Consider the following 15,724-nt stretch of genomic DNA (forward strand, 5'->3'; position numbering starts at 1 on the left):
TGTATGTTGTTCTCAGCGGTGGCCATGTCAGTTTGTTAGTTTTTACTTCTTGTTATATGTAGTGTAACTGTATCTGTTTCATGTTTATGATAGCTATTGTAATGTGCAATGTACTGGACTGCATTCATTTCTGTCTGATAGTTGTTGTTGTTGTTGTTGTGGTGGTGGTGGTGGTGGTGGTGGTCTCCAGTCCGAAGACTGGCTTGATGTGTATCCCCATGCTACTCTATCTCCGAATAACTGTTGCAACTTAAATCCTCTTGCATCTGCTTCTGTATTCATCTCTTGATACCCCTCTACAATTTTTACCCTCCCTCCCCCCTCCACACACACACCCTTCCCTCTAATACTCAATTCGTGATCCATTGATGTCTCAGAATGTGTCCTATGAAACGATCCTTTCTTCTAGTCGGGTTTCGACACGTATTACTTGTCTCACCAACTCTATTCAGTGCCTCCTCATTAGTTATTTGATCTACCCATCTAATTTTCAACATTCTTCTGTAGCACCATATTTCAAAATCATCTATTCTGTTTTTGTCTAAGTTATTGATCATCCATGTTTCTCTTCCATACATGGCTACACTCCATACAAACATTTTCGGAAAAGATTAACACTTAAATCTATACTCGAAGTTAACAAATTATTTTCTTCAGAAATCCTTTTCTTCCCATTGTCAGTGTACGTTTTATACCGTCTCTTCTTCGGCCATCATTAGCTACTTTGCTGCCCGAATAACAAAACTCATCTACTGCTTTAGTTGCCTCGTTTCCTAACCTAATTCCCTGCCAGCTGGTGTGGCCGAGCGGTTCTAGGCGCTTCAGTCTGTAACCGCACGACCGCTTCGGTCGCAGGTTCGAATCCTGCCTCGGTCATGAATGTGGGTGATGTCCTTAGGTTCGTTAGGTTTAAGTAGTTCTAAGTTCTAGGGGACTGGTGACCTCAGATGTTGAGTCCCATAGTGCTCAGAGCCATTTGAACCCAATTCCCTCAGCATCTGATTTAATTCGACTACATTCCGTCATCCTTGTTTTGCTTTTGTTGGTATTCACCTTATATCCTCCTTTAAAGACATTGCCCATTCCGTTCAACTGCTGCTCCAAGTCCTCTGCTGTCTCTGACGGAATTACAGTGTCAGTAGTGCTAAGTGGTAATTTCTGTGCTCTCTTTAAGAAAGCTTCAGATGCAGCTTGCATACGTGAGTTGGGATGTGTGGGGGGCTTAGCAATGACAGCTTCTACCTTTGTTGGTTTTCTGTATACATTGATGTTCCAGGTCTGGTGTACGCTAGTTATTGCCACGTGTTAAAAATTTATTTTGTTATCTTCTGGTACAAGGTTTTCTCTGTGTATGTGCCTTTGCCGGACGCGGTGGCCGAACGGTTGTAGGCGCTACAGTCTGGATACGCGCGACGCTGCGGTCGCAAGTTCGAATCCTGCCTCGGGCATGGATGTGTGTGATGTCCTTAGGTTAGTTAGGTTTAAGTAGTTCTAATTTCCAGGAGACTGATGACCTCAGAAGTTAAGTCCCATAGTGCTCAGAGCCATTTTTTTATGTGGCTTTGTATTTGGTTTTCTGTCCTGCAGGTCTGGATTAACTTGTGCCTACGTGCGGTACTGCAGGCTCTGACAGCCTGACAGGGAATTAGTGCAGCTCCAGGGTCTACGTGAGTAGAAACGACTCGAGCAGTGCCATTAGGACGGGGATTAGACGCAGACGTGGCAGAACGAGCTGTTGTAATGACAAGGTGCAGTACGTTACTGGCCAGCCTCAAGGTGGCTCGCGACACGGGCCGCAGTGGGGTGTGGTGAGGTGCGCCGTGACGTAATGCGGCCCCTGGAGGGGAGATGTGGTCCACGGCGCGGCCGGCGCTGGCGACTGGCGGCGCGGACCGGGGGGTTGGAATTTGAAAGCCGGCGGATAGTGGGGCAGTGGCGGCTCTATAAAGCGGGGCGGGGCCGGGCAGCGGCCAGTGTGTTCAGTGACCGCCGCACAGCAAGATGAAGGCCGCTCTTCTCACGGTGAGTAGCACCAGCCCCCGCCGTCCACCGGCCCCACGTGCGCACCACGCGGCCACAGCGCAAGGCCGCCGCGCTGACCCAAATTCGCCGCCGGGACTGGTTCCGACGGCGCCAAACCGATCTGCCGCGTAGGGGGCAGTTCCACGCGTAACAGGAAGCTGCCCGCTCTTTCCCATGTGGAGGAGAAACAACCTGAGTAGTACCTGATCACAGCATTAGTAGTGAATATCGTCAAATCGTAGCCAAGTATTAAGAGCAAATCAGAGGTGTTGCTCGATGTCGTAGTGGTTAAGTGCCAGACCACGTACCCTGACATCGTGCATCCATCTCCCGTTAGATGCCGGTTCAGTACAGCGGATGTAATTTTTTTCGTATACACTACGAGTCGAATGATAATAATTACAAATGTATTACGTCAACTATTTTGACCTGAGGATGACTAAGTGCCGAAAAGGGTAATCAGAAATAGTAAAGTGCGACAAATAAACAAAAAAATCGGTGCGATTGGAAATAAAATGAGTCCTATAACTTAAACGTTATAGGAAGGCAACAGCATATCGTGCCTAGTAAAGCACAATACTGTTCAATGCAACCCTCTGGTTGAAGACAGGTTATGAAATGGGACGATCACGTAAATTCAGTATTAGCGACGGTGAACGGAAGACTTTAATTTGTTAGAAAAATTTTGGAAAAAATCAGTATATCTGTAAATTAAATTACATATAAGACGCTATTGCCATCGGTTCTAAAGCATTGTTCCAGCGTTTGGAGTTCTTCTCAAACAAACAGTGAATGAATTCAAAGGCGCGCTGCTAAGATCGTGACAGGTCGGTATACACCATATAAAAATTTAATGGAACTGCTTTTTATAGAACTTAAAATGCCATCGCCTAGAAGAAAACGGCACAGTTCTCACCAAACCCTTTTGGATTGATTTAGGAGACCTGTATTTCGAGAAGACCGGACGACCATCGTATGTCTCGCGTAGGTATCATGAGAGAAATTATGGTACCTACAGAGGCGCGCAGACAGCTTTTCTCTAGCTCAACGCGCGAATAAGTCGGGAAAGGAAATCTATAATACTGGTAGTATGTACCCTCCATCATGCACTGTGCACAGGCTTGCAACAAATACTGTGTGTCGCAGGTGGAATGATCAATATATTCAGGGATATGACAAAATCACTCCTCTGAAGCAACAAATTTTGCATGGATATATGACCTATTTCGAATGATTTCTGAGATAGAACACATTTAATGTACATTATTTTTGTATGGAAAACAGCTGGTTAAATCATGCTTCAAAACAGAATTCAGAAAGTTGTGCGCAATAATTCAAATAACGTTCGAAATATATAAAAAAAAATACTGATTGGGGATAAATCACAAAGGGAGTCCTACAGGGCTCAGTATTGGATACACTTCTATTCTTATAGCAGACAGACATCGGGAGAAAAGAGGTTGAAAGCAACGAGGTATGTTGGACTAGAACAGAACATCAAGGACGCTGGGTACGTAAGACACATGCTTGCACACCACTAGCCCAAAACAAATGTACATTACACGTGTAACAGGGCATGTATCCATAAGAAGTTTTCTGCGTTCCTGCCATATCTCCGAATACTAATCATGGCTCCTGGGACACCCTTCATACGTAGATGCAGAAGCGAAAAGGCAGAAACGAGTACTACAGTGGTCCAAATTTACCTTCAAGGAAATCAGCTGAAGGACCATAAGGGGAAACTTCAAGAATTAGTATGAATTGAATCCTCCTGTTTTTGTATCTCAGACTGCAGATTCTTCTTCTAGAGTGAATTTCGTCGTTGCAAAATTTTCTGGGCGTTAAAACTGTGCCAGACAGACTGACAGGACCAGAACGTGGATCGGTGCCTGCTTGGTACCTCGGTTTCATTACAGCGCACATTCCGCTGCTAGGTGACAGATTCTTTCTGGAAACGGCCCCTTAGGCTGTGGGTAAGCAACGTTCCACGATACCCTTGTTCCCAGGAGAGCCACTCCAGCAATACGAGCAGCTTCTGTGGTGTTGGGAAACTGGCAAAGAGATAGCAGCGGGATCGAAGTGTCTTGGATAGCTCAGGCAGTAAAAGCTTTCACCGCGATAGCCAAGGGTACACTATCGTGTCTCAGTTCAGCACACAATTTCCTCAGGAAATTTACCTTGATTCCTTCACGGAAACACTTTTCAGCACTTTTGTACCGTCTTCAGTGGATTTCTCTCTCATATCTTAGCTGAAATTCATTTTTATTCAAGGTAGATTTTCATACTTTATTTCGCTGTTGTGCTCTCACGTACACTGTCCTTCGTTGAAACATAGTAAGACGAACACAGTTCTTTTTTTTATGCCGCACTTGAACCCGCTAAGTATTGCACTGCACTATGTAAAATGCAGTATTTTCATTATTTCTGTAAACGCGTGATAGAGCAAAACTGAAGAATTGTCAAAAGAGAAGGCGGTTAGTGTTTCGTGTCCCGTCGACGTCGAGATAATTAGAGACAGAGCACAAGATGGGATTGCTCAAAAAGAGGTACCAAATGGACCATGTCCTCTGCAAGAGCTATCCCAGCCTCACGGAACTTACAGAAATATCACTACAACATACTACATTTTACTATGCAGCCGATGACATTCCACGAAACTCAATATTTCGCCGCTGAAAATGGGAAAAAGTCAGATGGCGAATAATAACATACAGCTGAGTATAACTTAAACTAAATTATGAAACAAAGGAACCTTGAGTAGCTGTGCCTACTTACAGTTGTTTCATTTAAATATAAAATGTTTTTCGTTACCTGTGTGGCGTCTCCCAAAATTCAGTATTATTCTAAAATTGGCGTTCGTTGGTATTATTACATTATATCTCGGTACATTTGCGTATTCATCTAATTTCTATTGTTGTCTATCTGAAAACAGTTTGTTGTACGTACTTCTCGAATATGCAATTCACCCATCAAGGAAAAAGGGATACATTTTACTTTAGAGAGTTTCTCCTCTTTTCTGTTTCATTTCATCAGTTAGGAGAAACCAATTTACATTGTACAAACGATACATACGGAAGAGCCAAAGAAAGTAACAACAATGTTTCATGTAATACAGCTAGCACGGCTAGTATAAAGATTTTTATAACAAAAGTAAGTGAGAAAAACTTTCGAACGTCATTAGTGTTGCGCCTACATCAATCGCAGATGTTATACTCGTATGTTAAGTATACGTAGAATACTTGCGAATCTGAAGGTAATTCTTCACTTCATAATATAGTGTGCCAGATAAAAAGTGCAATGAGAATTTTTTGTACAAATAAAAAGAAATTTTACAATTTATCAAAAAAGTGTTAACATTAATTTCAGAATAAATAGTAAACAGCTCCGGATAATGCAGCTGCAATCACGTGAAAAGTTTGGGAGAACGTAAAACAAAACACTGTTTACACAGCGTGGACCAAACACACAGAAGTTTTGTTACAGAGCGTACTCTTTTCAAGACTCTAACAAGTTCTGCCCACAGCTTATCGACATCAGTTGCGTACTCCCTATACTACAGAGCCTGTCAGTGGGGTCCGTTATAACAGTTGCCCTTTCTCGCATTGCTGTTTCAGTTTTAGTCATTCGCTTATAGACTCTGTATCTCCTACACCCAGGCTTTATTGTTATCCGCCGTACTTGGCTTACAGGAACTGTTGTTATAGCGGTGAGAAAAGAACGTACCTGGAGCTCGGGAAGAATCCGCCTTGCCCGATACTGGCTCCATTATCTACGGCGCAAATGGGATATGCCCTGTAGTCGTCATTATTGATCGGCTTTTCACAGCCATAAGTGGTAGAGAGCAAATATTTGTAACTGTGACTACACCTTAAGTCGGATTTCCATACTGGAAAAATCTTTGTATTGCCATCACACATGGTTTCCTCGACAGACAAAAAGAGGGGGAAAGATTGAGTTTTCGGTTACGCATAGTCATGTACACAGCGCCACCTGAAATCCTGCACGATAATTCGTATACGTAATGTAAAACATGCAGATGCGCAATTCCTGGTGGCAATAGCAATCGTAATTGTAATTTTAAATCTCCGTTCAGTAATGATAGTGGTTACTTCACAAAAAAACAGCTAACATACGGTCCGTAGTAATAACGCCTAAGTACAAGTCACTAGCGACAATTATTGCTACACAGCTGTCCGAAGATAGCAGCGTCTCTAAAATGAAGCATAAACTGACGCATTATGTTAATATACACGCGGGGACTAGAGAAGGAAGCGACGCTGTAAGCCGTTCGTGTTCCGTGTCGTGAACGTAAGAAAATGTCTCAAGCTCATAAGACCATTTGCCGCTGAGGGAAAACACAATTCAGTTGCGAAAAAGCGAGAAGCATTCTTAAGTACCGTACTGCCACCTTAGTATTGTTTGCAGAACGTCAAGGAACAATTTGAAGCTCCGAACACGCTTTGCAAGGAGCTCGAGCTACAGAAAGTAACGTAAGAGTGCAGTTTTGAAATCTCACAGACTAAAATGGAGCCGCTTGACTTTTGTGCCCCATCGCTAGTCCATTGGATGTTCGTTTTTAATAACAGATCCGTTAAACAAGTCGGCTAGTTTATTTTGCTTGACCGTATACTTCCACCCGCTGAGAGAGTCAATAATATTTCGACTCGCAACGAATAACATCTCCCTTTACATGTGGATTAAGATAAAGTAATGAACTCAATAAAGAGCGGACATCCGACAAGATTAGTCATAAAAGTATGGAGCACGTCATGACGCATGTTTGGTGTAATCCTAAGAAGTTACATGAAATGGAACGATCACGTATAATCAGTATTAGGAAAGGCAAATGCAAGACTTAGATTTGTAGGAACGCTTCCTGGAAAGCGTGGTGGACCTCTAAAGGAAATCAGCGTTTGGAGTCAATACAAATGGTTCAAATGGCTCTGAGCACTATGGGACTCAACTGCTGAGGTCATTAGTCCCCTAGAACTTAGAACTAGTTAAACCTAACTAACCTAAGGACATCACAAACATCCATGCCCGAGGCAGGATTCGAACTTGCGACCGTAGCGGTCTTGCGGTTCCAGACTGCAGCGCCTTTAACCGCACGGCCATTTCGGCCGGCCGTTTGGAGTCCTTATGAAATAGTTATGATAACAGAATCCGAAAAAATTCAAAGACGAGCTGCTAGGATCGTAACATATCGATATTTACTTAAGAAAGTGCCGTAGGGGCGTTAGGGGGATCTTAAATGGAAATCTTTGAAAGAAAGCTGACATAGTTGCCGCGAAACCCAGTTGGATAAATTTAGAGAAACCACGTTCGAAGAAGACTGTGCAATGTTTTTGCTGCCATCGTTGTATATCTCCCATAGTGATAATGACAATAAGATAAGAGAGACGGTAGGGCCTAAGCGACATACTATCTTTCCGTCACTCAATACGCGAAAGGTGTAGAACGGATATCGCAATACTGGTACGAACGCCCCTCCGTCAAGCTCTGCACGGTGGCTTGTGGAGCTTGTAATTAGATGCAGGTACCAATATTTTCATACAGTAGCACATACCGTCTTGTCTCTAGAACAATACTATTGTGGCGACGGTACACATAATATAGAGCGCCTGCGCAGAATTGAGACGTAAGTGGCAGGGCCAGATGACTCAGTCAAATTTAGATTAAAGTTCAGTCTTGATCACGTTATGTCTGTTTTAATGAGTAACCGGTTTCGGTTTTTTGTATAAAACCATCATCAGACCCATTGGCTCCCTTGGGTTGGTAGGTGGAGCTCTCCTTGCTGCTGTGCAGTCAACTGCACAGCAGCAAGGAGAGCTCCACCTACCAACCCAAGGGAGCCAATGGGTCTGATGATGGTTTTATAAAAAAAACCGAAACCGGTTACTCATTAAAACAGACATAACGTGATCAAGACTGAACTTTAATCTAAATATAACAATTACTTGATCACTGTATTCCAAAAATGTTTACCAAAATTGACTCAGTCAAAGTTATAATAGGCTGCTGATGACAAAGCATCCCTATCAGTGTACGAGGTATGGAATGGCATCAAACATAGTGTTTTGCATGCATGGTTCATTATCAGATGAGTCAATGGAGCTACAAATCTCTCTCTTTGCTACGGACATGAGTGCTCCAACGCTAGGCTGGCAGTCTGCGATTGAATGGCCACAATAAAACAACAATCGTTCGTATTAATAACAGCTTCTAGCTTCTCAACATGGTGTTGCACAAAATGGCGGCACTAGAAAAATTTCACGTTGAGTAACAGAACGCAGGGAAGAGGGGGGGGGGGGGGGGAGATGAGGGTCTTTGGCATCGTTAAATTGCTTATCTACCAAAACATTGAAGTAAATATAATTTTAGAGCAGCATTAAACAGGTCGCGAAAAGGTACCTGCAGTAATGTAGCATATGTCAAAATTCGCAATGAGCTTTATCACAAAAAGTCGGAAAATATTGTAAATCTGAGGAAAGGGTCTGGAGTACAGCACAGTTTCAACTCCTACATAAATAATGTAGCCTAATAGGACTGACGTCATGCTGTGCTAGCAGCTTGCAGTTTCACATTTAGCAATTTACTCAGCTTTTTCTTTTTTTTTTTTTTCTTTTTCAAGAATAGTAAACTGTGAGTACTGACAGTGCCATACGATTGTTTGTCTGATGTATGGAACGCCTCTAGAAATGCACATCTTTCCAGTTTTCTTCAAATATCGGTATTATATCTCGGAATATCATTTGCTGGACTCTTGCAGGTATTTTATACGGATGTGTATGAGCAGATTCTGTAAAGTACTGGCTATGGTACCGTGTCGAAGGTCGACGAAAGTTGTCAGTCCATGACCGTGGGTACCAACTGAACACGCTTCTAATAGATACCAAAGACAAGCACACTAGACAAAAAAATTTGTCAAGCTATGAAGACATTTGGCCAGTATTGTCTAACAGCGGATCTAGCCTTTGTAATTATCCGAATTCGGCGAGGAAACCACTCATTGGTGACCAGGTCCTGTAGAAGTATCAGATTACGGGGATGTGGACAGCTACGTTTGACCTGCTGCTCCCAGAGTGCCAGACTTTTGTACGGGATTAAGATCGGATGGCTTAGCGGGCCAGTCGAAGTGCGGAAGGGTGCTTGAATACTCGTCGACCCAGGAACGAATGCGTGTAACTCTGTGAGCATTTCTGCAGAAATCCTGGAAGATGGGAGTGTCCACGAGATACTCATCCTGATGGCCTCGCATCATTTAAAAAGCGGCAAAATATCGATTCGTCGCACTAAAACACATGCCTCCAGTCCGCTATAGTGTCTTGTGCTGTCTGGAGCGTTGAAACGTACAGCTTTAGGTGCGCCCGTGAGCAACGGTCTTTCACAAGGAACCCGACTCCAAACGTCCATTGCATACAGTTCTCTTTACAGTGGTGGCAAGGAAACTGGTTGAGATGCACCTGTATTTACTGAAAGCAACACCTTCTGTTGGATTTCAAATCGACGATCATTCACAAAGTGTGATACAAATGTGCTGGCTCTGTCGGTTAGGATCTTTTGCAGACCGCTGTTCTTTCGCTGTGTTTCATTGCTGCCAGTGGTACATCATCCTTTGTAGACTCGTTGGACCGTCTGCGATGACCCATCAACAGATCGAGAACGTTATTCACGGTGCGGTCATGGGCGCTTGCAAAGCCGATAGCTCCTCTCTGTACTGTCACTTCTCCACGCCGACTCATCTTTTTCTGCTTCCATAAAAGCAACTGGCACGTACACATCACTGCACTGCCTTCACTTACGTCAGCGGTGCAGGGTCACGAGTCCACCCGGAATCATTTCAACTCCATCTAGATGGTGTTTGGTTTGTGGGGCGCTCAACTGCGCGGTTATCAGCGCCCGTAAAAATTCCCAACCTTTGCTCAGTCCAGTCTCACCACTTACATGAATCACGATGAAATGGTGAGGACAACACAAATGCCCAGTCATATCCAGTACACCATCTACTCCGATCCAAATCCATCAGTGTATTCCTCTAAGGAGGTGATCAATGTTTTGCCCGGTGACTTTACGTGTTCCTAATGAGTACGAATGGAACACTGGACTGCATAATTAAGAACTAAAGTAACTTATGCGTGATGTCACTGCCAGGTAACACAGGTCGATGAAACTGGACGACACGTAGAAAGAACTGCTTCAGTATAGTTAAGAAGGTTGAGGCGGACAGAAATGACACTTTTGTTAAAATGCAGTAATTACACTGAACTCACCGCGGTTTGTGATGGTCCCCTAGACGGGACATGGTTCTTAATAGGATGTGTGATCATCACGGACGGCAATACATGCTCTGCAACGTGCCCCCGTGCTGCTCACAAGTTCGGTAAGGAGTCCTTGTGGTAGGACATCCCATTCCTCCAACAGCGCAGATAACAACTGATGATGTAGACGTGGTGCAGTATATCTCCCCAGCGCACCCGACACGTGCTGTATGGGATTTAAGTCGTGTAAACGAGCAGGCCAGTCCATTCTCCCAATATTCTCCCGTTCCAAGAGATCCTCCTCTCATGCTGCTCGATGCGGTCGCATGTATTCATCCGTAAAGTGAAGTCCAGTCAGAATGAACCAGCGAAAGGATGCACATGGGAGTGCAGTGTCCAGTAACGTTGACCGCTGAGTGTACCTTGTTCAAAGATTTCTAAGTCACCATGCTAGTGCAATGTTAAGCTTCCCTACATGGTAACACTCTGACAACCAAAACAATCATGTTCGACAATGCTCCTGGGAGCATTTCGTGTTCCCACCTCTCACCATATGAGAGTGCGTCCAGCACTGCCGAAAACGACAGTTCTGGTGGTCCAGGTGCTGTGGTGTGGGGAAGCATAATACTGCATGGGCGTATCGACCTCCAGATCTCTGAACACAATACACTCAGCGGTCAACGTTGCTGCGTCACTGAACTCCTTCCCTATGTGCGACTTTTCACGGTCTTGACTTCATTTTTATGGATGACAATACGCGGCCGCATCGGACAGCGCAGGTGAAGGAGTTCTTGGAAGGACAGGATATTCGGCGAACGCACTGGCGTACCGTTTTCCCGACTGAAGTCCCGCGTGTAGGATGCGTTGGGGAAACGTATTGTATCTCGTCCACCTACATTAACTACCATTCAGCAGTTTACAACAGTTTACAACCACGCTAGTGGAGGAATAGAACGCCACACAACCACAACTCCTTATCAGCTTTGTGACCAGCGTGGGAGCAATTAGCAGAACACGTATTGCCGTCCGAGGTCATCTAACATCTTATTAAGAACCATATGTTGCAGTTTGTAATGCCCAAGGAATGACTTAAGAGTAATTAATGTCTTTGAATGAAAGTGTCATTTCTGTTCGTATCATTGCGTATTTCTTTCATTTGCCCTCTGTACTATACTGTAGAAATTCTCTCTACACTATGTGATCGAAAGTATCCGCACACCCGGCTGAAAATGATTTATAAGTTCGTGGAGCCCTCCATCGGTACTGCTGGAATTCGATATGGTGTTGGCGCACCCTTAGCCTTGATGACAGCTTCCACTCTCACAGGCATACGTTCAATCAGGTGCTGGAAGGTTTCTTGAGGAATGGCAGCCTATTCTTCACGTAGCGCTGCACTGGGGAGAGGTATCAATGTCGGTCGGTGAGGCCTGGAACGAAGTCGACATTCCAAAACATCCCAAAGGTGCTCTGTAGGATTCGGGTCACGACTCTGTGCAGGCTAGTCCTTTACAGGGATGTTATTGTTGTGAAACCACTCCGCCACAGGCCGTGCCTAATGAACAGGTGCTCAATCATGTTGAAAGATGCAATCGCCATCCCCGAATTGCTCTTCAACAGTGGGAGGCAAGTAGGTGCTTAAAACATCGGTGTAGGCCTGTGCTGTGATAGTGCCACGCAAAACAACAAGGGGTGCAAGGCCCCTCCATGAAAAACACGACTACACGATAACACCACCGCTCCGAATTTTACTGTTGGCACTACAAACGTTGACAGATGACGTTCACCGGGCATGCGCCATACCCACACCCTACCATCGGACCGCCACATTGTGTACCGTGATCCGTCACTCCACACAAAGTTTTTGCGCTGTTCAATCGTCCAATGTTTACGCTCCTTACACCAAGTCGTTTGGCATTTACCGGCGTGTTGTGTGGCTTATGAGCAGCAGCTCCACCATGAAATCCAAGTTTTCTCACCTCCTACCTAATTGTCATAGTATTTGCAGTGGATTCTGATGTTGGAACTCCTATATAATGGTCTGCATAGATGTTTGTCTATTAGATATTACGACCCTCTTCACCTGTCGGCGGTCTCTGTCAGTCAACAGACGAGATCGGCCTATACGCTTTTGTGCTGTACGTGCCCCTTCACGTTTCCACTTCACTATCACATCGGAAATAGTGGACCTAGTAATGTTTAGGAGTGTGGAAGTCTCGCTTACAGACGTATGACACAAGTGACAGCCGATCACCTGGCCACGTTCGAAGTCCTTTGAGTTCCGCGGAGCGCCCCATTCTGCTCCCTCGCGATATCTAATGACCACTGAGGTCGGTGATATGGGGTACCTGTCAGTAGGTGGCAGCACAATGCACCTAATATGAAAAACGTATGTTTTTGGAGGTGTCCGGATACTTTTCATCACATAGTGTATGTATGGTCCAAGTTTCTTCGAGCTATGTTACTTGGCAGTGACACATCTTGCGACAGCTACTTTTGTTCTGAAGTTTTGCACACAAGTGTATAGGCTACTAACGATTATCAGTGAGACATACTCCTAATGAGTACCAACGGAACATACACCTAATAGCTACTGGTGGTAACTGCCCGAAAGTGTAGCAACGACATGCACTCGTAATGGGTAGCGACGCCGTCTGCCGTAATGAGCGGCGATGGCAGGTGGCGGTTGCTCCTAATGCGGCGTCGACCTCACTCGCCGTCCGCCGTTCGCCGGCCCACTGACCGTCTTGTCCACACCGCGTTGCGTCACAGCCGACGCGAGCTTCTGCGTCACCACAGCCCGGAAAACAAATCAAACACTCTCCCTCTCGCGTGCACACGCCACCATCTACTTCACCCTCCAAGTCTGCACTCTTTCGATTGGTTCACCGCCGCTTCCGTGTCTGTCCATCCAGTGCCAATATCCTCACCTCCTACCTACCTGTTACCTCTCCAATTAGCCGTGACTCACAGCCGAAGTTCCTCATTACAGACGTACACGAGAGAAAATCTGGGAGTAAAAAGCGATATCCACCCCAGTCTTTGTCGTTTTCTGCCATACCCGAAAATTGGTTCCCCCTTGTGCCTCCTTTGCACTGTTGCCATTTTTCGGGGATCACCCAGCCTCGTCATGTCAATTGAGGAGCTACTCGACCGAATAGTAGTGGCTTCGGTCAAGAATACCATCGTAACGACCGGGAGAGCGGTGTGCTGACCACACGCTCCTCCTATCCGCATCCTCCACTGAGGATGACACGGCGGTCGTGGCCTGAAGACGGAGTGCTTTTGGTAGGGATTTTCTGTAAGTTTCCTTCCTTCGTTAATTTAACACTCTTCTCCTTCTGTATCCACTCTCAAATATTTTCTAGATTTCTACATCTACATCTACATCCATACTCTGCAAGCCACCTGACGGTGTGTGGCGGAGGGTACTTTGAGTACTTCTATCGGTTCTCCCTTCTATTCCAGTCTCGTATTGTTCGTGGAAAGAAAGATTGTCGGTATGCCTCTGTGTGGGCTCTCTCTGATTTTATCCTCATGGTCTCTTCGCGAGATATACGTAGGAGAGAGCAATATGCTGCTTGACTCCTCGGTGAAGGTATGTTCTCGAAACTTCAACAAAAGCTCGTACCGAGCTACTGAGCGTCTCTCCTGCAGAGTCTTCCACTGGAGTTTATCTATCATCACCGTAATGCTTTCGCGATTGCTAAATGATCCCGTAACGAAGCGCGCTGCTCTCCCTTCGATCTTCTCTATCTCTTCTATCAACCCTATCTGGTACGGATCCCACTCTGGTGAGCAATACTCAGTCAGTGGGCGAACAAGTGTACTGTAACCTACTTCCTTTGTTTTAAGACTGCATCTCCGTAGGATTCTTCCAATGAATCTCGGAGTGGCATCTGCTTTACCGACGATCAACTTTATATGATCATTCCATTTGCCGGTATTTATATGATTGATGGTCATAACATCATTGCAGGTGGCAGCAGTGGTATTTCCCTATATAATATGGCGTGAGATGCTCGTGGTCGTGAGGTAGCGTTCTCGCTTCCCACGCCCGGGTTCCCGGGTTCGATTCCCGGCGGGGTCAGGGATTTTCCCTGCCTTGTGATGACTGGGTGTTGTGTGATGTCCTTAGGTTGGTTAGGTTTAAGTAGTTCTAAGTTCTAGGGGACTGATGACCATAGATGTTAAGTCCCATAGTGCTCAGAGCCATTTGAACCATTTTTTTTTCTCCAGCTCACTCCTCGTTTAACACGCTGAATGGGGTGCAGATGAAAGTGAAACGTTTTATAATTTTTCGAGGTGGGTAAGTGGGTGCACCTGTCTAACTTGGAACGCGTGTCCCACTCAGCTTGACCGCGACGGAGTTCGCCCAAACCAGTTTCACAAAAATTTCCATATCATAACCTTTCGATTTAAATAGTTCTGCTTAGTATCACGTCGCTGAGTGTGAGGGCTTCATTTTCAAATTTAGAAATCAGTGAACATAATGTAACAGCTCTCATACAAGCGAGAGTTATGTGGAAACTCACTAATAATACATTTAACAAAATAATATTCTATCGTTCTTTTTTACTTTAATCGTTACCTGCCGTATACAAGTAAACCAAATGAAACTGTCAGGCCTGTAGAGATCCACAGTCTGTGTAGCATTCAAATTACCAACTTGCAGCCCTTCGCGAACTGGGGTGACTTTGTTCAAGTAGATTTTCTTTGACATTGAACCAGAATCCTTGTCTGATACCGTTGTTTCGTTCTGTATTCTTATTCCCTGTCATGCACTTTCATTTACATGCTCTTACCACTGTCTTGGGTCGAATGACACGTAATACCACTTTTCAATAGGGTTGAAATGATTTTTCTCTTCTTGTGGGCCACCAGAGAACAATCCAGTTTTAAGCAGTTTTGAGGCATGCGTACCAGCGTCACATAGGACATACGCAGTCAGATTCATGTTAGCGAAAAATGTATCCTAAAGTGTGAGATATGGAAAGATTTATTTCGTTCCAGTTTGCCGAAGATCGTTAGTACCGACTAAGCCATCAGGAATATTCATTTTGAGTGTTTTTCATATTGATCCACCCGAACTCTCGTCTTATCTTTACGTTCCGACCTAACTTTACTATTTAGAAAAATAGCAAATATAACAAACCCGCGGAAGCACAAGCCCTGTGTATAATATCGATTTAAAGTAGTTATACTTGGAATTATTACGCAGTCCGGGGGATGTTGAAACTGAACTAGAGTTTCGACTTGTTCTCGTAGATCAGAGCAATGACCACACGTTTACCTATTGGTAGTAACATCAATCACCAGGAAAATTCTTAAAGTTCAATACTATAGAGCGGTTTACCTAGACAAAAATAAAATGATCTTCTTTTTTCACCAAAAGTATTAATCATATCAAATAATGACGGTAGTTAATTCGTACGATGTTACTCATA

General features: G+C 44.6%; 1 protein-coding gene across 1 annotated transcript in view; it reads left to right on the forward strand.

The window, feature by feature from the left end:
* Positions 1–1,988: 1,988 nt before the first annotated feature.
* LOC126419560 (fibroin heavy chain-like) overlaps positions 1,989–15,724 on the forward strand; it is a 91,374-nt gene continuing 77,638 nt past the window's right edge. Inside the window, exon 1 of the mRNA XM_050086748.1 lies at positions 1,989–2,022. Within this exon, the coding sequence (XP_049942705.1) occupies positions 2,002–2,022 (21 nt within the window). The 5' untranslated portion in view covers positions 1,989–2,001. The remainder of the gene's footprint in view (positions 2,023–15,724) is intronic.

This window comes from Schistocerca serialis, chromosome 9 (assembly GCF_023864345.2).
Source record: "Schistocerca serialis cubense isolate TAMUIC-IGC-003099 chromosome 9, iqSchSeri2.2, whole genome shotgun sequence".
In the NCBI taxonomy this organism is placed as follows: domain Eukaryota; kingdom Metazoa; phylum Arthropoda; class Insecta; order Orthoptera; family Acrididae; genus Schistocerca; species Schistocerca serialis.